General features: G+C 47.8%; 3 protein-coding genes across 3 annotated transcripts; all 3 read right to left on the bottom strand.

Annotated features, from left to right (window-relative positions):
* Positions 1 to 816: 816 nt before the first annotated feature.
* On the bottom strand, positions 817 to 3,278 carry LOC120667429 (L-ascorbate oxidase homolog). The gene is made up of 3 exons (XM_039947504.1): positions 2,766 to 3,278; positions 1,539 to 2,651; positions 817 to 1,438 (listed from the first exon to the last, which is right to left on the bottom strand). The coding sequence occupies exons 1-3, from the start codon at positions 3,023 to 3,025 to the stop codon at positions 1,132 to 1,134; spliced, it is 1,680 nt and encodes a 559-aa protein (XP_039803438.1). The 5' UTR covers positions 3,026 to 3,278; the 3' UTR covers positions 817 to 1,131.
* Positions 3,279 to 8,018: 4,740 nt separating this feature from the next.
* On the bottom strand, positions 8,019 to 13,904 carry LOC120665121 (leucine-rich repeat receptor protein kinase HPCA1-like). Its single transcript, XM_039944564.1, has 19 exons — positions 13,460 to 13,904; positions 13,172 to 13,295; positions 12,958 to 13,029; positions 12,449 to 12,523; positions 12,278 to 12,349; positions 12,016 to 12,177; positions 11,854 to 11,925; positions 11,698 to 11,769; positions 11,509 to 11,580; positions 11,369 to 11,437; positions 11,202 to 11,276; positions 11,047 to 11,118; positions 10,820 to 10,954; positions 10,231 to 10,712; positions 9,949 to 10,116; positions 9,621 to 9,760; positions 9,239 to 9,458; positions 8,894 to 9,126; positions 8,019 to 8,726 (listed from the first exon to the last, which is right to left on the bottom strand). The coding sequence occupies exons 1-19, from the start codon at positions 13,572 to 13,574 to the stop codon at positions 8,235 to 8,237; spliced, it is 2,922 nt and encodes a 973-aa protein (XP_039800498.1). The 5' UTR covers positions 13,575 to 13,904; the 3' UTR covers positions 8,019 to 8,234.
* A 1,533-nt stretch (positions 13,905 to 15,437) lies between these two features.
* Positions 15,438 to 18,651, bottom strand: LOC120665120 (protein KRTCAP2 homolog). The gene is made up of 5 exons (XM_039944563.1): positions 18,457 to 18,651; positions 18,064 to 18,219; positions 17,213 to 17,264; positions 17,061 to 17,127; positions 15,438 to 15,787 (listed from the first exon to the last, which is right to left on the bottom strand). The coding sequence occupies exons 2-5, from the start codon at positions 18,217 to 18,219 to the stop codon at positions 15,697 to 15,699; spliced, it is 366 nt and encodes a 121-aa protein (XP_039800497.1). The 5' UTR covers positions 18,457 to 18,651; the 3' UTR covers positions 15,438 to 15,696.
* Positions 18,652 to 19,999: the final 1,348 nt, after the last annotated feature.

The following is a 19,999-nucleotide window of genomic DNA, read 5'->3' as shown; positions in this document are numbered from 1 at the left end:
CAAAGAATCAATGAGAAAAAGTCACAAGATAGGGAAGGAAGCATCCGCGACACGTAAGACAGGTATAACAATGCTCTAGCGTCACCCTTAACATTGAAAAAAAATTATTGGACAAGAGGCCATTGTTGCCATGGTTGGCGCGAGCACGGCGCATAAGAAAAGAAATGGTTCTTATGATGAGAATGGGGGCTGAGGAAGTACAGGCGCCATTATCAGAGATAGCTCGGGGGTATGATTGCGGCATCAAGCACCTTTATCCCCTATCTAGTGGATGCACCAATGGCGGAAGCCTTTGCTCTAAAGGAGGGCTTGATGTTAGCCCAACATATTGGAGGTAATTGGCTAATTGTTCAGTCGGATTGTATAGAGGTTGTTGACATCATGAAGGATGAAGGGTTCACTGCAAATTCAGCGGCCGCAATATATGATGAATGCAGTACGGTTTGGAATGGTTTTGATGAGATATCCATTGAACATTTAAGCAGGGAAGCAAATCAAGTGGCACATGAATTAGCTAGGCAAGCTATGTCTTCTAAAGAAAACTGTATTTGGGACGATGATCCCCCTAGTTTCATTTTCCAGTTGTTAGTTAATGATGCAACTATCCTCAATTAATAAAGCTTGCCTAAGGGCTTTGATAAAAAGAAAAGAAATGGTTCTTCAGGTGGGAAATGATATTTGTTGACCTAATTGCTTGAAACCGGTAACGAACCCCGGGCCCCGGCCCGATCTCAAGATTAAGGATAAACACAAGAGAGGAAAATTACAAAATAATGTAATCAAAGCACTCCAAACATACACATAAGCAGCAGGGCCTTTTTTTTGGGTGTAGGTATAAACGGTGAGATATAGTTTTTATAACTCCCATTACAATATATGATTTGAGAGGGCATCTCAAGATTACAACATACTCCACGCATGCGTTACCGGCCAGCCGACGTTCCTGCTTTTGTTCCCTTCCCTACCAGAGCTTCTTTTTCTATTTCGTCTTTAACTTTTGTTCTCCGAGTTTGATTTTTGATGCCCCGGCCGGTTGCTTATTCAGCCGAGGCAGGAGATTGATTTTCCTCAAGAACAACAGTAGTACACACCGGAATGGGTCGATCGATCGGTCACAAGCAAGTCAGTCTCCTAGCGCGCGGGGGCGTAGGACGGCGGCAGCGGCAGCCCGACGACCTTGCCGCAGCGGAGGGCGTTGTCGGGCATGTTGTACTCGTCGCGCAGCGACCTCGCCGGCGACATGACGCTCATGTAGAGCTGCTCGCCGAGGTAGTGGCGCTCCCAGATGTTGGACCGGATGTTCCACATGCCCGCGTTGTCGAACGTCAGCATGATGGCGGACCACGACCGCGGGTACACCTGCACCGTGTGCCGGCTCACCGCGTCCAGCAGGTTGTACGTCTTCCTCAGCTCCGGCGACCACTTCCCCGGCCCCATCCTGCGATAGATGCAGGAACAATAATTAATTTCTTGCTCCTGCCTTTGCAAATCATAGGATGGAATTGATCAGCATCCAGCCAGCCAGGCCATGCACGCACCCGACGGCGAAGAAGGCGTAGCCGTCGAGGTGGAACGAGTCCATGCTCTTCTCGGGGTTCTCGAAGACGACCTCGATGAAGGTGCGGAACTCGGCGGTGATGACGTTGGGGATGACGTGGAGGGGCCCGTTCACGGCGGGGGGCACGTCGCCCATCTGGTTGTAGCTGAACACCCCGTCGGTGACGTTGAAGTACTCGGCGAGCTTCAGGGGGGTGTCGGCGTCCCGGTGGGAGACGCCGTTGAAGCCGTACCGGAGCTTGCCGTCGACGTAGCCGCGGGTGACCATGAGCTTGATGGTGCGGGTGATGTTGATCTGGCCGTAGTGGTAGGAGCCCTGCGGGTTGGGCCGCGCCGCGCTGGCCGTCAGGTTCCACCGGAAGGACCTCCACTGGTTGAGCGACCAGGCCCAGCCGGCGGGCGGCTCGGGCACGTTGGACGACGGCGGGGTGCTGGAGCCGGCGTAGCGGATGATGGCGGAGGCCGACCGGGCGTCGTGGATGAAGCGGGTGGAGGCGACCAGGTAGTAGTCACCGGGCTTCTGGTCGGCGTCGACGAGCACGGAGAAGCAGTGGCCGACGTGGACGTCCAGCGAGTCGTACATGTCCTGCACCGTGTGGGAGCCGTCCATCTCCACGAGCTTCATGTCGTGGCCCTGGATGCGGAAGTTGAGGGACGCCTTGATGCCGGTGTTGCAGACGCGGAGGCGGTAGGTCTTGCCGGCCTCGAAGGTGAACACGGGCGGCCCGGCCGCCAGGTCCTTGCCGCCCCGGCCGTTGATGAGCACGCCGTTGGGGCGGCCGACGGTGCGGCCGGCGTCCAGCAGGCGGGCCATGACCTCGTGGTCCTTGGTGTACCAGTCGCCGGCGAGCACCACGTGGTCGCTCTCCGGCGGCGGCTGGTCGAAGGGCACCGGGATGAGGAGGCGGCTGACGACGGTGATGGCCCCGTACCCGCCCGCCGCGCGCTGCATGCCCACGGACGGGAAGTAGAAGAAGCTGCCGATCTGGTCCTTGGGCTGCCACTTGTACGTGAAGTTGGTGTTGGGCGCGATGGGGCACTGCGTGCCCGGCAACCCGTCCATCCACGAGTTCTTCCTGTGCTGCATCCCGTTCCTGTATGCACACAACAATAATGTCATGTCATGTCATGTCATGTCATGTCATGTCATGTCAGCAGCTGGTGAATCGATCTCGATTTGGCCGGGCCAGGAGCAGTGGAGCACGGACCAGGTGAAGAGCAGCGGCTGGTCGAGCTGGTTGAAGACGTTGATGACGATGTTGTTGTTGGAGGAGCAGTTGATCCTGGGGCCGGGGAACTCGCCGTTGATGAGGATCACCTTCTGGGGCGCACCCAGCAGGGTCTTGGTCCCGTACGTCACCTTCCACTCGAAGAACAGGTAGGGGTCCTCGGCCCCCGCCTGCAGGGCCAGCGCCGACAGCACCAGCAGCACGCCGGCGGCCACGCGCGCCGTCGTCGCCATGTTCATTCCCGTTCGTTCACCAGATCGAGCTGGCACGCCGCACCGATCGATCGACCGGCAGCTCTCGCGCGGTGGCGCGCCGCAGCCCGCACAGGGGCCTCTCTCCTAGTGTGCAGTGTGTGGGTGGGTGCTCTCTTGAAGGATGATGTAATGAGGAGTTGCGGTGGAGATAGGGCCGGGTAGGTCTACGAGGAGGCCATGGAAGACGTCCCGGGTTCTAGTGTTTAAAAGGGGTCAGGTGGAGGGGCCGGCGGGGAACCGGGAGGCTTCGGGCTGACGAGGGGACGCCGGGGCGGGGGATTTATAGCGCCACGCGACGGGCGGTCGGGGACGGCCGGACGCGCTCTGGCCGTGGCCGGAAATGGCAGGTCGCGCGGGTTGCCCGCGCCGCCGCCCGTTCGCGGCCGCGTGCGTGCGTGCGTCCCGGTGATCTGTCCATGCATGGTTGCCCCCCCCCCCCCCCCCCCCCCCCCCCACGCACGCGTGCTCCCCGGCGTTGGCGGCCGAGATCCCAGCCTGGGCTAGCTTGACCTGTTCCTGAGTTCCCGGGCGGACGCGTGAGACAAAAGCCCCCTGCAGGATTGTACACGATCATCGAAGCTGGTATGCCTCCTTCCGATCCAAGCGTATGCGAATCTGATTGCATTTTATATAAAAAAAAATCTGATTGCATGCCCCTGCAGAACTGTACGCGATCATCGCCATTGTTCGATCAGAACCGCGACCAAGTATAACGTTGACACTTCACTAGAGAAAAAAAAAGTAAATTATCTTGCAAATGCATATTTCTAGGCATGTACTACAAAACAATTGTGACTCCACTGCAAGAAAAAAAAAAGTAAGGAAAAGCTATATGTCACTCAAGTGATTTGGCTCTCCTTCTCACTCGAATTTTTTGGTCGTCCGATCCCAACAGTGCGGCTCAATTTTCTTTTCTGCTTTGCTGAGTCTGATATATGGGCCTCATTTTTTTGGTTTCCGCGCTCTTTTGTTTCTTTTCTCCCGCTCTCTCTCTTCTCTTCCCGTTGGGTTTCATTTCGTCTTTCCCCTTGTGAGCTCGGCCTCCGTCTCGCAGGCGATTCTAGGGTTCCGGTGAGTTTTGTTTCTCCCCTATTTGATTTCCCTCTTTGTCACGTGATTTGTTCTATGTGATTTCCGCTTTGTATTTTCTTTGTGATTTTGTTCCCCGGTGTGAACCCAGTTGTTGGCATCCTGTAGTTTGGTTCGTTCCGTGCGATTCTCCTTCTCTAGATCTCGATTCGGCATTTGCAGCTACGCCGCCTCTGCCGTCCCCTTCTGGACAGATTCCGCATCCTTTTGCTGCGGCGGCGCGGGCTGCCGTCTCGCTTTGCTGCAGCGGCGCGGGCTGCCATCTCCAGGCCCTCTCTTTCTCTCTCCCCTGGTGTGCTTTATTGCCTTTGTCGGCTGCCTGCAGAGCTCTTCAATTTTTTCCCCTCTGATTTTTTCTGCATCCCCTTTACCTGAGTGATGGACTCCTTCCTTTCTATGTTGGTCAGTCTTAGTAGATCCATTTTTTCTTGTGGGATTTTGTTTGGGGGGCGTTGTTCCCATGGGTCAATTCGTAGAGATTTTTTTGAGTTAATCCTATATGTTAGCCTTTGTTTGTCTTTTTGTTCTGTTCTGTTCACAAGGTGGCTGCTGATTGGTGCATATTTGCTAGGGGATTTTGGTTTCCCAGAGTACTGTTTGAAAATCTGTTTGTTATTAAGGGATTTGGGGGGTTCCATGGGGAATGGTTTTCTCGGTATTTTGGAGGGGCAACTAGCTAATCCAATTTTTTTATAGTGATTCATGCCGCACCACCAGACATTTTAGTCTCTTAGATATGTGAGGACAATTTGATAGGGTTATATGGTTTTGTTCTTTTATTTGAGTTTTTAACTCAAAATGGAAAATGTGTTGTGTGTCACATTTTTTGTGGTGTTCTTCTAGTATTCCCAGATCATGATGCAACTATATTTCTTTTTTGTGTATATAGTTATAGCAGTCATTTCTCTTATCTGCGGTGCCTGAATTACATTTGCAGCTTCTCTAGTCTATATTTCGACTATCCAATTCACTATGTTACATGCATCTAGGTTGAGACACAGCCAAGCTGAATTGCCTTTGCAACGAACTTACAACTATCAATCTAGTATTCCTAGTTCCTATAGAGTTTTTTTTTCTAATGATGATAAGCTTAATATGGTGGATGATGCTCCTAATAACCTTAGTATGGTGGACGATGCTCCTTGTGTCTGTGAATTTGTAGGGACAATGACATGAAAAGCTTAAGCATTGTTTCAGTTACTACTACTAAATATCTTGTTCATCAATTACATTGTTTCAGTTCTAGGTTAATGTTTTTTTCTCAATGCCATAATGTTTTTCTTCTAAAAGTTGCTGCCATCTTTGATGTGTTAATTACATGCACGGGTGATAGATTAAAATATTCTTATCCTCTTTATTCATACCTTGAGTTCTAGTATTTTAGTTACAGTTGGTAATCATTATTTTTATAGTGCAATATTCATTGTATAATCTATATAAGATAACTGTCAATAGGTAACAAGTTAACTTTCAAAGGTAGGGGAGAGTGGAGGTTGAGTGGTGGTAATCGTGTTGTAATTTTTAAGAGTTTTGATCTCTAATAGAACAAATAGATTTCCGTATATCTTACAACTTTTTTTATGCACATAGAAGCTGAATTTCTATCTACTATGTCATCTATATATGATATATTTATATGCATCTATATCTGTATTTCAATAATTGAAGCTTGACAGTTTACACTAGTCGATTTGGCAATGTTTCATTTCCTGTCATTTCTTAGTTAAATAACTGTCATCAATAATGTATATGAATTTTGCATATAGTAGACACAACTCATACTTTCTAATATTCAACAATTGATAATAGTATCATTTCTATGTGAATTGATATCATTTCCCTTTTTTGTTTGAATAGATGCCTTCCCTAACTTTCTTTGAACTCTGTATTATCTGACATAATCATTTGTTATTTTCATGTCAACCTCCAACTGCTGTGAATATCAGCCTTCAACTTTGATTAAGATGCTTGACATCTGATGATATTTTCATATCTGCAACTTTAAACCATCAACTTTGTGAACTTACAGTTAGCTCTTACTATCTTTACACCACCAACTACACTGTCATTTCAATGTAATCGAGGCGTAAATTATTACCCTTTTGTTTGTATTTGGATGTCGAGATGCTGATAGTAACATGGATGCCCCCTTGTGTTTGTTAACAAGTTTGAGGTATGTGGCCTATGGATTAGTTCATCAGAATGTTGTTTATGGCCCTCATGAAGGTGGCTGGGAGAATGCTAGCATGTATAGGGTTATTTTTTGTGACCAATTCCATTTTGGGATATAGAAATTATAAACTTTTTGTGGTTCATCTTGGAGAATTTTGCCCTGGTCTATTCATCAGTGAAGATGCTATAAATTTCATGGCAAGTGCAAGGAATTTATGTTGCATGTCATTTGTTGGTTTCTCCATTTACCTATTCTCTCTAGACTCGTTAGGATCCCTGATGTTTGAATTGTTCCCCAATGAACTGCTTGTGTGCATTTATTTATGGTTCGGGCCCTTGAGGAGTGAAGCAATGAGGTGGCATTGGTTCTGTTGGAGTGTGATGATCATCTATTTGCTAGGAAGTTACAGCTTGCTTCTAGTTGAGCTACTTTCATGAAGACGATATCTTAGTTTGTTTATTATTGACAACACAATATTGTTTCAATGACAGTGTCAAATGGACCGTCATTTGTACTATGTTATCATGTAAATGATAGTGCAATGCCACTTCCATACAATTTAGGTGCTGGTCATTGTTCTTTTCATTTGCATCTTCCGGGTTTAAGTACATCCCCAGCTAATTTGTAGTTTGACAAACCATAGTAAAAATTTGTTAATCTGTCCATCTTTATATTTGCCAGGTATTTTTTGAATTTTCTATGATTCAGTGTAATGTTATTTTTTGTTTTAAGCAAATATCAGATTTGAAATGTATTGTAAGGTTATATCACTTAGTAAAGAATTTGTCCATCTAGTTCTTGGTGTTCCTTTTGGAGTCAAGTCTTTCCCTGTTGATTCTTCTATTGAATTACCTCATCCTTCCAATACGACAGTGCATTTCGATAAAAATTACAGTATTCATAATACTGTAATCTATATATATTTTCGGTGTAATTAGCTGTATTACTTATGGTTAGAGTGCTCAATTTTTTCTGGTTTGTTCATTTGCCTTTTGCATTTGTGGGATTACACACTGCTCCCCAAAAAATTATGAATTTTTGTAATTCATAAAAATATTTTGTAAATTCTGTATTTGCCTTTTAGCCTACCCCAACTTGCTTGGGAAAAAAATCTATGTTGTTGTTGTATTTGCCTTTTGCATTTGTGGGATTACACACTGCCCCCAAAAAAATCTGATTTTTTGTAATCCATATAAATATTTTGTAAATTCTGTATTTGCCTTTTGCATTTTGTGTACTATAGAAATATTTTGTTTATTATGTCATTTTGGCATCTGCTATTTGGCATTTGACATTTGAGGGGTTTACCACAGTGCTCAAAAGTTATGTTATTTTGTGTACTATAGAAATATTTTGTTTATTCTGGCATTTGGTATTTGCCATTTGGCGTTTTAGTGGTTTTATTCTGCCTTCTATTGGATCAGATCCACTTATTCAAATCGTGGATTTTGGTTCAATTTTCTTCTAAGTTGCATTTTTTCTATTTATATTATGTTATTTTTCATTTTTTGGACGTATATCTTATTTTGAGTGATTTGTGTACCTGAATCACTCAGTTTTGGTTGTTTACATACATTCGAGTGATTTGGTTGTCTTGCTCACTCGGGTGAGACTAGTCTTTGTTTCACTCGGTTTTTCTTTTTATCTGATCCGTGTGATTTGTTCTCTTTGGTCACTTGAGTGTCATAGCCCCCCAAATCACCCGAGTATGATATAGACAGACCCAAAAGTAAAGTAAATTTCTTGCAAATGCATATTTGTAGGCATGTACAATTCGTGTCGTCTCACGGCGAGTAGCATGGTAAAAAGAACTGGACAAGCAAACCAATGGATATACACATCACGTAAAAATCTACAATTTCATCCACAAGCTGCAGCAAAACGAATGGCCGGGGGTTGTTGCAATGGGAAGCAAGGACACCCCAGAATTTTCTACTTGGGCTTGACCTCGAAGTAGGGCATGTACTCGGACCCGTTGTCCCCGTACGACCCTCTCGTGATCTCGGCGTCGCTGTAGGGGTGCGCGCGCGCGCCGTCGAACTCGTTGGCCGACGAGCCCGCGGAGCTGGCCCCGTCGGCGCCGGACGCCTCGTTCTGCAGCATGGCCTCGATCTCCTTCACCACCTCGCCCATGCCTGGCCGCGCCACCGCCGACTCGTCCACGCACCGCATCGCCAGCTGCACGAACCGCCGGAACCCGGCGGTGCGCGCCGACTCCCGGATCGCCGGGTCGAGGAGCCCCCGCAGGCCGTAGTAGTCGCGGTCGCTGGGGTCCATGGCCAGCCGGACCTCGCGCACGATGTACTTGCCGCTCTCGATCGGCTGCCGCCCGCTCACCAGCTCCAGCATCACCACCCCGAAGCTGTACACGTCGCTCTTCTCCGACAGCTGCTGCGTCATGTAGTACTCCGGGTCCAAGTAACCCTATCATCAAGAAGCACCAATCAATTTTACATGCTTCAGTTAATAAGAAGTTTTTTTATGATCAGAAAACTAACATTTTCATTAGGTTTCTATACATGATGTTTCCACTACTGTGCACGGACTTTTAACTTATGCACGATCGAATGAGAGTGATCATGGTTGCTCACCAGTGTTCCCTTCACTTGAGTGGAGACGTGGCCCTTCTGGGTGTCCGCGACGAGCTTGGAGAGGCCGAAGTCGGCGACCTTGGCCTTGAGGTGGTCGTCGAGGAGGATGTTGGTGGACTTGACGTCCCGGTGGATGATGGGCGGGTCGGCGAGCTCGTGAAGGTACGCGAGCCCCCTCGCCGACCCGAGCGCGATCCTGAGCCTCTTCTTCCAGTCCAGGTACGTCCCTCTCACTGCACATGGCCGTGCACATACGCAGGTTGGATCGACTGATGATTGCTTTGATTGCACAAGAGATGGAAAATCTCTGACAGTGTTGTGTGGGGGGTAGTTTTGTCGAATTACCTAGCAAGTTCTCTCTGAGTGTTCCGTTGGAGACGTACTCGTACACCAGCATCTGCTCCCCTTGTTCGTAGCAGAAGCCGATCAGGCTCACCAGGTTCCGGTGATGAACCCTGGAGAGCAGCTCGATCTCGTTCTTGAACTCCACCACGCCTTGCATTGATCCTCGCTCTGCTCGCTTTATCGCCACCCGCGTTCCATCCACAAGTGTTCCTTTGTACACCTTTTGAATGTACCAATTTTTGATATTTTGTAAGTTGCCTTTTTTTTTTGAAGTGTACGCAGAAGCCAGCTATTGGATTTAGGTCCTATGGTATAACTGTTTTAACTGTTGGTGCAGGCCCTCTTTAAGAGACCTGAACAGTGAGTTGTTTTTGTTTGATACCTTGCCATAGCCTCCTGAGCCTATCTCATGGGTGTCTGAGAAATTGTTGGTGCAGTTCCTCAGTTCAGTAAAAGAGAAGTTCCTTGCTCCTTTCAGCTGTGGAGCCCCTCCACTGTCTTTCTGAGAGACTCCCCATGAAGCTGCAATTTTAAAACACAATTCAGTTCAGTCTTCAGTTCAAGTACTGTTACTCTTTAGCAAGTAGTGACGTGAACTAAGAGAAACTCAAACCATGGCAATCTTCTATGTTCATCGGTTCAGGATTATTTAAAGATGTTTCGGTAACATAATAGGAATTGAAATGCAAATAACTTTTGAAAGCCCTTACCGAAAGGGTCACTTCGTCCTGTCACTGCTTCATTAGCCCTTCTTTTCTGTCGTAAAGCAAATAATACCATGGTAATGAGGGCAATCACAAGTAGTCCACCGGCTGCAGCAATTCCAGCAATGGCACCTGTGCTGATCTGTGATTTCTTACCACCAGGAGAAGAAGCACCTGACACAGAACATCGCAGTGAGTTTCATAGCTCCACAGAACTTATTCTTCATCGTGTTTTTCCAAAAAAAAAATATATATAGATGGGAGTTCTGGATGGTGAAGCTAAAGTACCTGCCAAAGGGGCATACGGGTCTGCGATGAAGAAATAAGGTCCAAAATTTTTTGGTGGTTTGTAAGTCTGGTTGCTCAGATCAAAGCCTATCCGTATCAGATCAGACACGTTGAAGGACAGCCCTGACGACGGGAACAGCTTCACCTGAGCCTGAAGGTAGTTGTCACCGTCGAAGTGGATATTGGACAGGAACACTGAGCCATCACGCAGAGACAGCTGCGTCGTGAGGCTTGTCTCCAGCTGCTGAAAGGTGTCGCTGTTCGTCAGGTCTGTGAAGAAGGGCGCTCTGAAAACCATCTTCCCGGTGTAGGGGTAGGCGCATCCACAGTTTGCCGGGTTCAAACTCTGATCATTGGAACATGAAGCTTGCGAGGAACATTTGCTCAGGCTGGTGGCGTATGCTATCATGTTCTCCTGCTGCATGCTGCAGAAGGATTTTCTGGGGAAATCTGGGTCGAAGCACACCGGGTTCCCAAATAGACTGCATGAAGGTTTGAAAACAAGAAATGAGGTGTTTCTGAATTGGTTGGATAGAAAGAAAAAAAAAGCACTTGTGGTGGCACTTAGGCTGAGTGTGCAGGTTCTTACACCAGAGTCTTGTTGTAGCTTGTGGTAATATTGCCAGCGATGATACGGTTATTCATGAGGTTAATAGACTGCAGTTGTTTGTTGATGCTGCCTGTGATCTCAAGCGTTCCATTGAATGCGTTGTTGCTCAGCACACTGTTTGATCAGCGACAAAAAATGGTCAACTTAATTTTTTTCCTTTTGGTTAATTAACTCATTTTTTCAGTATAAGTTGCCAGAAACATTACACTTGCTGCAGCTGGGGCAATCTGAAGAGACCCTTAGGGACCTCGCCAGTAAGTTGTCCACCAGTTATTGACCTAAAACATCAGAAAACAAAAGGATGAGTGCAAAATATCACAACAAGGATTGTTTGAAGAGTGAATAGTCTATGATAACTCACATAGAGGTGAGGGATGTTAAAGTCGTGAACCAATCTGGGGCTACTGAAACAGTAAACGTGTTGTTGCTTAAATCTCTGGTCATGAATGAACGGATTCATCAGTAATTATCCAGGCAATTTATATGAACCAACAAAGTGGCAGGGTATTATAATAAAAAGTTTCTTACACAACATTTAATTTGGCCATGCTGCTGAGATCTGGTAGTGATCCAGTAAGCCGGTTGCTTGCCAAGTTCCTGCAAAAGATTTTTTTTAAAAAAGGCCGCCATCTTATATAACAGATTGTTTAAGGTCATAGGCCACTTACAGTTCATTTAGATTTACCAAACTGCTAAGGCTGGGAGGAACTGCGCCCGCAAAACCGTTCCTATCAAGTCGGCTGTCAAAGAGACAAAGCAGGTCAAATATATGACAAAAATTTGCTAAAAAGGAAAATATGATAAAACAATGTTTGTGAGAAAAAAAACTTGAAGTCCCCTGATTCTAAGATACTTACAGAACCTGAAGTGTTGTAACGCCCCCTAGCTCTGCTGGGATTGGGCCAGTAAATTGATTGCTATCAAACAGTCTGACATAGATGACAAAACGAGTTAGCAGGATTCACTACACGACATGATATAAACTATGAAACGAAACTCTTGTGACCCCTTACATGTGAATCAGAGTCATGTTGGAGTTGAAGAGGCCTGTAAGCGTTCCAGATAACTGGTTCTTGTTGAAATGGCTGTTCATCGATTAGAATTTATAAATATGAAATAAACGGAAAGGAGGTGCAGATATTACAAGTGAAGAAAATAAGATTGGCATCACTTACAAGTGCTGTGTGTTGGTAAGTAGGTCAAGTCCTGGCGTGGTTGCCGTTGAGATCGGTATTGATCCAGTGAGCTGGTTATCAGCCAGATCGAACCAGTTGAGGTTCGTGAGTAAACCGAGTGAAGCCGGAATTTTGCCCGTAAACTTGTTTGAGTTCAGCGCTCTAAAGCGAATGCGTGACAAAACCAGTTAATAATCTTTTGTATGTCGAGTGCAAGAAACGAGAAATAAAATGGATGAATATACAAACTAGCAGTACTCACAGGAACGTGAGTTGTTTTAGGTTGCCTAGTTCTTGTGGAATGCTTCCTGTGAAGCTGCAGCCAGCCAGGATCCTGACAAGTAAAGTCACAATTACGCATGTCAGTCAGCCTGTTTGGAGAATGTTTCACAAGGAAAGATAGGATGGAGAACAAGAGTTGTGCAGCTCATACAGTATGCTAAGCTCAGACAGGCTCCCAATCGAAGCGGGCATCGTACCGCCAAGACCAATGTTGAATGAAACATCCCTGCAAACGCGTGTGTTGTGAGCCAGAATGCACTTTCACTAGTGCAGATAAATCATTTTTATTTAAGAAATTGACAGACCATTTTTGCTCCAATATACATTCATATTTATTTTTTTTTACTAAATTTCCGATAACCTGTCCATGCTAACAAAAGTATCCTAATCCATGTTGATTTGATCTAGAAGATTGGTCAGAGCCTACAACCTGTCAAACTTGAATTGGTCAAGCCTGGAGGAAGCAGAGTTTATAAGCTAAGCTAGAAGCCTAGAAGAAAAATTCATCTAAAGAGTTCTGACCGATTCAAAACCATCCTATCCCGAATCCTCTGAAACGCTATAGCATCATCCAAGCCGAAATGTCGCGAATCATGGTGTTTCACTTTCTCAGCTAATGATCTCGACGTCGGGAGAGCAGGCGAGAGAGGTGTGACTTACAGATACATGAGCTGGCTGAGCTGGCCGATGCTGTCGCTGAGCGTGCCCTGAATGTTGACACTTGACAGCCTCCTGCAGAGCAAACAAAACAAAGAACGCATGCGGATGATGAGGACCCGTTCGTTCAGAGGAGGTGCTCGCCTCGCGTAGTCGCGTGGCGACAGCGCGCGATCGATGGATGCAGGTAGCTAAGGCGAGGGCGCGCGGCACTCACAGCGACGTGACCCTGCCGTTGCTGCACATGACGCCGTCCCACCCCCCGTCGCAGGGGTCGCTCGCCGAGGACCAGCTCGACGGGGCGTTCGTCCATTGGCTCTTGAGGGAGTTGAGCGCAGAAGCTGCAAAACAAAGGTTTTGAAAAAAAAACAGGGGCAAGCTTGTAAGAGAAGCTAGCAAGTCTTGGATCAGAATCTCCTTGGGCTGGCAGTGAAAACGGGAATCGAAGGAAGGACGAAGAAGCCGCGCTGCGAGATGCAGGGTACGTTGACCGGAGTCCACTAACCATCTTGAGGATTGATGGCGCCGAAGCCTGACGGAACGCCCGCCGCCAGCAGCAGCAACACCAGCATCACCAGCGGCGGCGGGGCCGTGGCCGGCCGCCGCGTCGCCGCCTCCATCCCGCGCACGGAGCGCCGGCGATCGGAGCAAACGGAAGCACGCTCGCTCGCCCGCCGCGACGCCTCTTCCGTCTCCCTCCCCTCTCGTCCTGTCGCGAGGCCAGCTAAGAAGAGAGTAATCGGAGAAGAGATGGCCGCGCGCGAGGTCGTGGATGGCAAGTTGTAAAGCCGAGGCGAGAGCCCTCTCAAGTCCACGCGACCGAGCCGCGCTGTGCCGTTTATACGCGCGTTGAATGCGGAGCCGGCGGCGGCACCAACCGCATTTCCTCTTCTCCTACCTCCACCCCTCCCCCCCCCGGGTCCCCGGCTGCGTCCCGCACGCGGAGGGAGGGAAGAGGTCAACCCAAGCAAATGGCGGACGCGAGCCCATGCGTTCAGAGCTAGTACTCATCCATGTCGCGCTGCGGCGCCGGTCAAAGGGGACGCAGGAACGACTACGAACCGGGGCGCTGATGCCAGCACGTTTCCCGCTTTTTCTTCTTTTGCTATTAATCCTTTTGCTCGGCGACTGATTGGTGGCATGTAGCCGAGCCCCGAGGATTAATTGCGCACTGGCTTAATTGTGATTACCCGCGTCTGCATCGCCCGGCTTTTCCCCTTTTATTAAGTACTAATGATAATCCTCGTGCAGTTGGGCGCTCTTCTGATGGTGCCGTCAGCTAAGCTACAGTCCAACCAACCAACGTCCGGTTGCGTCTTGTTTAGAGTTTCGACGACGGCCAGGCTTACGCGACTAATCTAAGCGAAGGATCGGGGGTAATGCGCCGCAGCCCGGTGCGTATTATATTACGTGCTGCGGTTGAAGTGGTATCGAGGGTTCAGGGTCCCTGCCGTCCGGCAGGGATGAAGGCCGCGATTGGCCTTGTTTGGTTTGTATTAGTTTTGTAGCGTGCTAGTGAATAGTGATATTTTGACCACTAATTACAGTGTCAAACAAAACCAGTTTAAAAAACCAACTTCAAAACCCCCACGCTAGTGACTCTGAAGAATCTAATAAGGACTTTGACCGCGCGATTAGAGGATGGTCACTGTAGCAAATCATCGATTAATTACCGTCATCAGATTCGTCGCGAAAAGTTACACTCATTCCTAAAAAAATTTTACAAATAAACTCCATTTAGTACTTTATGCATGCGAAATTCTCTTTTCAAAAAAACATACGCGCTAGTTTTGAACAAGGCCGATACTCGCGACTGCGAAGACTTGCTGATCGGATTGGGTGGGGACTGTTCCTCTTAGCTTTGGGCACAGGGCGGCCGGGAGAGGCGAGGGACGCGACAGGACAGCGTGGAGGTTGAGCCCTTGCCCTCCTTCCTTGGTCAATCGGGCTGGCTATCCTATCCTGGTCGCCGTCGATCCTAGGCTTCTTTCTACTCTCGCAATCAGCCAGCTCTGACCGAAACATCCAAAGTCCAATCAGCGGGGCATGATGCTGCTCCACGTACAAACGGCCATGGACAACACGCCCGACCGACGTCTCAATCGTTAGCCCAAGCCGGCAAGCCCCAAAGGCCTCGGGCCTCCCCGGTTTCTCCTTGCCGACCGGATTCCTGGCTGTTTCGTGCCTGCGTGACGTGAGCTCGTTCATCTAAATCCCCCCGCGCCGACCCGCTCCGGCCTGCACGCATCCCCCGCTGAACGGCCTCGCAGGGACGGGGCTGCACGGCCGGGAAGCGGTCCGCGCCCGACGCCCGCCCGCATGTCACCCAGCGCCGCAGGCGTTTTAGGTTTTACCCGGCAGCCCCAGCCCCAGACCCGGATGAAAATTTCCCGGGGTTAGGTATTGACGGCGTCGCGACGCACCACCCCCAAACAAAAGGAAAAATAGCCCAACGACAAAGCTTGAATGCAATGCACGGCGAGTTCGGCAAAAAGGAAAGTGATATCAAGAAAAATGGTGTGACAGTACATATTACCTAGTCAATGGATCAGACAAACATCAGAATGTGACCTCGGCGCGAACGCACTAGAATCCAGGATTCTCAGCTGGGGTTTCGCACCAGTATCCAGGATTCTCAGCTGAGGTTCGAGTCCACTGGGGGGCCAGGGGATCTCGGTTTGATCTACAAATGAGTCATGGTTCGTACATGCATATCGATGCTTCTGATCTTCTATCCTGTGCTCAGTGCCGCCTCACTTTAGGCTCGCTCCTCGCGAGGGTCATGCCGGAGAGCTTGTCAACCTCGTAAAGGAGCCCCGCAGAAAACAGAAAGCTGCAGCAGAGTGAACCAGAAGGGTTAGTTTGTTTGCAGGGTTCGTGCATGTGAGGCTGCAGAAAAAATAAAACTGAATTGTGATCAAGGGAGAGGATGAGAACCAAAACAAGGAAAAGTATACTAGGGTCTAGGATGAGTACTCTATAATATTGTGACAGTGGTGTCTATCCGCAGCCCGATCTTTCAGAGCAAATAACCCCAGAAATTACAATATAGGTTCCACCAACACACTTTTACCGGGCATTGCCAGTGCCATTTCGTGCAACATGAATAAAATTAGAAAAATGCTGATTCCTCAAGTACCAGAGAAAAAGCGAGTTCTAATAAAACTGTCAATACCACAATGCTATGTCAAAGCCATGGTTGACAATAAATCTTACCACAAGTCCACAACATGGCCCTAAAATATAATTGACCAATCTCAGATAGCTAGCATTCTCATAGAAACCATGGTTGTTAGGTGGCTGAGTTCTGCCAAATATTTGGTGTACTTTTAGTTTGCAAGCAATGGTAACTCACTGTAACTCTGAGAGGGACTACAGAACGATCGGTAACATAACATTTTATAAATAGATTTTATGCAGCTACTAGCCCAGTAGCCATCCATCTTAGAAATGTAAACATCGTGCTGGCCACATGAGGCATCTATTAGGATCGAAAAAACATGAAACACATGAACAGCAGTGCAGTGAGGCTGTAGCTTTTTCAGTAGTTTTTGCACAATGTAAACATAATACTGGTAGTATTCATAACAACATCAGACAGTTAACAACAGCATACAAATGGCTAGATACTGCATATAGCTCTAGTGCTCTACTGTTATGCTACTGCACTTGATTATCAAGCGGATGACCAGATATCGATTCTGACCAACACACAATGGATGGGTTATCAACGTGGACTTTATAGGTGGTTTTAAGATTGAACATGCATGTTGTATATATTTACACTAAAAACACACCCAGGTTCAAATGAAAAAGGTATATTAAATACAAATGTGATGTTTGCTGTATGCTTTAGTAACAAAAAATTCTGCTGTGCATACGATTTAACTTAAACTTTAAATTCCTTTACTCACAAAACAACTGAATTGTTTTCTTTTATCAGAAATGTTATGTCTATTTCTCTCCACTGGATTTTTTAAAAAAAAATAAAAACTCATAAGCAAACATTCCATTAGAATGTTGACTAGCTCCCTTGACAATCTCAACACAATAAATGCTGATGGCTGGTTCGATAAAAGCAGTGAAGTGTTTTCAAGGTAACGTACCATGTTGTGATACAGACGCGGTGGACAGTGCCAGCTACAATAAGAGCAACAAGCTGTGCTACAACAACTGCACATGAAGAGCGACATAGATGAATTGCAGTCAAATAAAGACCATGCAAAGCTATGAGAACAAGTTCAGATGCCACATATACCTGCACCCCACCCAGTTCTATCTCCACTAGCTTCTTGGTAATTCCCAATAAACTGCAACAGTCGTTCCGATAATTAATTCATCATAAGGCAAGATTCCAGGCAGCAAAACACACTTGTTGATGAAGAGTTGATGAACGCAGAACTCGGTAATCTTATAACATAAAGCCACAGAAACGGTGGCGACTGATGTATGGACCAACTAAATGTTTTGCAAATTGCAATAGCTTCACTATATTGTTCGAGTTTCTACCACTCCAATTTATCAAAGCAGAAAGAGGAACAATAATGAAAGTGTTGACGCAGAATTGGTCAACACACAAGCGCTAGAACGCGCAGGATCGCAATGATCGCAACTGGACGAAGTCTCCTGGCGACCGGTCAGACCGGTCGCGCCAACCGGTCAGACCGGTTGGGCGCAGAAAGCTTCGCGAAGACCTAGAACCTCAAGCTCGGGAGGGACCCCATCGGAGCTCGAAGATCTAGGGTTGTCTTGAGGTCGGCAGGCCACCCAAGAGGCCCTTGAACGCCGTCGAGATGATCAAAGAACAGCACGAGATTGGAAAAGCTAGGGTTTGGAGAAAAATAGGAAAATTGTAAATTGATTGATTCGATTGGGTAGAAGGACCTTAATCGGCCGTGGCCTTTATATTTAAAGGCCGGGGAAGACATACCCCTTCCAAATGAGTTACAAACGGATTCCATAATACAAACCCTAACTCTAACTCTACTCGGACTGCACAGGCCCAGACCGGTCGGTCGGCCTCGGTGTATTTTGGCCTCCAACAGAAAGGGCTTATCCTGTTATGCACAAACAAAGGTAAAACCAACAGGGACAGGAGGGGCAACGCACAGTGAGGAGTAGCAGGAAGAGGAGGGAGCAGATGAATCCACCGGCGATGGTCATGAGCTCCGACGAGGCGAACTTGGCACTGTACATCTCGAGCAGCGACAGCGTCACCGCGAAGAGTAGCAGCGACAGCAGCATCGATCGCCCCGTGCTCGCCATCTGAGAACAGGACTGCAAAATCAGCAACAGATCTCTGGTTTTCTAGAAATCAGCAACAGATCTCTGGCAACAGAGGCGGACCCAGCATAGGACATGGGTGTACACAAGTACACCCGATAATTCTTGCAAACGAAATCGAAGTTAGTAACTGGATTCAGATCCGATTACAAATAGTAATGTTAGGGTTTGGGGTTCTCCGTCTCGCACAGCAGAAGGAAAGAGAAGGGGCGGGCATACCTCGAGGATGCGGTCGTCGCCGGCAAAGGGCTGGGCGAAGACAGGATAAATGGCGCCGCCGCTCGCTCAGTCGCCGCCAGGGAAGGAAGAGCAAGGGAGGAGAGAGTCCGATAGAAGGGGAAGAGAAACAGGGAGGAGATAAACCTGAGCGGGTGGGCTGTGAACGAGCCGGGCTCGAGCGAGCCTGCCCCTAAAGCCTGGACCCTGAGCCGAGGTCGATCCGAGCCCGTGGTGTTTTTTTTTAGGCAAAGCCCGTGAGGTTGTTAATCCATTTGATTAGGGCGCGTTTAGTTCCAAAAATTTTCACCCAAAAATTTTCACCTCCCCTTTAAACACATGTATGAAGCACTAAATGTAATTAAATAACAAAACTAATTACACAGTTTGAATGTACATGACGAGACGAATAAGCCTAATTAGTGCATGATTAGCCATAAGTGCTACAGTAACCCACATGTGCTAATGACGCGGTCAAAGGCCTCAAAAGATTCGTCTCGTGGTTTCCAAGTGAGTTCTGAAATTAGTTTTTTAATTAGTGTCCGAAAAGTCTTCCCGATATCCGGTCAAAGTGCTGATTTGACATCCAAAAATTTTTGGATGGAGAACTAAACGCGCCCTTAGACTATGGATGCCAAACAAAAACTGTTATGGATTGTGAAGTGCGGAAATGCTGCTATGAGTTAGATGAGACGAAGGGTACAAATCTAATATTGAGCATGAAGCAAGGGGCGACAAAGAGCAGGGCGTGGAGCTAAGCCCAGCCCCACCCCTCGCGCTTATATAGAGCACTCATGTGTAGAATCACGTGCAAACACGTGAAAGGGATGCATATGCATCCTAAATGCCCGAGCGGTGAGATAGGGGCTTAATCGTCTTTTTCCATACCCAACTCTTCGCCTCCGCCCAGCGAGCCACCCATCATTAAATGATTTCACTAATGGCGAAAGTCTTCGAGCATGTTTCTTCTTGCACAGGCGCTACGGACGGTCGCGCGCGACAGTCCGAAGGATGGCGCTTCGAGCGGCGTTTCATGTGCCAGATGTCGAGGCTATGGCTCTCCCAAGTAACACTCGCAACCTCGAGAGTCTATTGTTGAGGAAGCCACCTTCGTACCAACGCCAAAGGCCTACGCCCGAAGACCCACGCCCGCAGGACAGCGACAGCTCGGCGGCAAGAGAGCCCAATGCCGAAGACCCGCGTCCGAAGGGTGGCGGCGGCTCGGCGGCGAGGGAGAAAAGCGGCTGTCAAAGAACGCCGAAGACCCGCTGGCGAAGGGTTGAATCAACGAAGCCCGCCAACGAAGGGAGGGCTTCGACATGGCATCACAAAGTCTTCGTTCGACAGATGAAAAGCCAGCTAGTGAAGTAGGTGAAGAGTCTGTGGGTCCATTGTGGGACCCTGGACGAGTGCAAACTACAATCCATGATCTATGTAAAATTACTTGTGAACCCATGGAATATTCCCGGAATCTACTCTTTGAGGGGTAAAAAGATGTAAATAGGCAAAGGGGTAGTTGGATCGGTGCCTACAAATACCTCGTGTA

Source organism: Panicum virgatum, chromosome 3N, assembly GCF_016808335.1.
Source record: "Panicum virgatum strain AP13 chromosome 3N, P.virgatum_v5, whole genome shotgun sequence".
In the NCBI taxonomy this organism is placed as follows: Eukaryota; Viridiplantae; Streptophyta; class Magnoliopsida; order Poales; family Poaceae; genus Panicum; species Panicum virgatum.
This window is presented reverse-complemented; position numbering and strand designations above follow the sequence as displayed.

Excerpts from the sequence above, each read along its gene's own strand:
- LOC120667429 (XM_039947504.1), bottom strand. The coding sequence starts at position 3,025 with ATGAACATGGCGACGACGGCGCGCGTGGCCGCCGGCGTGCTGCTGGTG. Across the intron at positions 2,652-2,765 it reads CAGCCGCTGCTCTTCACCTG|GAACGGGATGCAGCACAGGA; the intron begins GTCCGTGCTCCA and ends GTGTGCATACAG. Across the intron at positions 1,439-1,538 it reads TACGCCTTCTTCGCCGTCGG|GATGGGGCCGGGGAAGTGGT; the intron begins GTGCGTGCATGG and ends CATCTATCGCAG.
- LOC120665121 (XM_039944564.1), bottom strand. The coding sequence starts at position 13,574 with ATGGAGGCGGCGACGCGGCGGCCGGCCACGGCCCCGCCGCCGCTGGTG. Across the intron at positions 11,581-11,697 it reads GTTACAACACTTCAGGTTCT|CCGACTTGATAGGAACGGTT; the intron begins GTAAGTATCTTA and ends TCTCTTTGACAG. Across the intron at positions 8,727-8,893 it reads CTCAAGTGAAGGGAACACTG|GGTTACTTGGACCCGGAGTA; the intron begins GTGAGCAACCAT and ends TCTTGATGATAG.
- LOC120665120 (XM_039944563.1), bottom strand. The coding sequence starts at position 18,219 with ATGGCGAGCACGGGGCGATCGATGCTGCTGTCGCTGCTACTCTTCGCG. Across the intron at positions 17,265-18,063 it reads TCTTCCTGCTACTCCTCACT|TTTATTGGGAATTACCAAGA; the intron begins GTGCGTTGCCCC and ends CGACTGTTGCAG. Across the intron at positions 17,128-17,212 it reads TAGAACTGGGTGGGGTGCAG|TTGTTGTAGCACAGCTTGTT; the intron begins GTATATGTGGCA and ends CTTCATGTGCAG.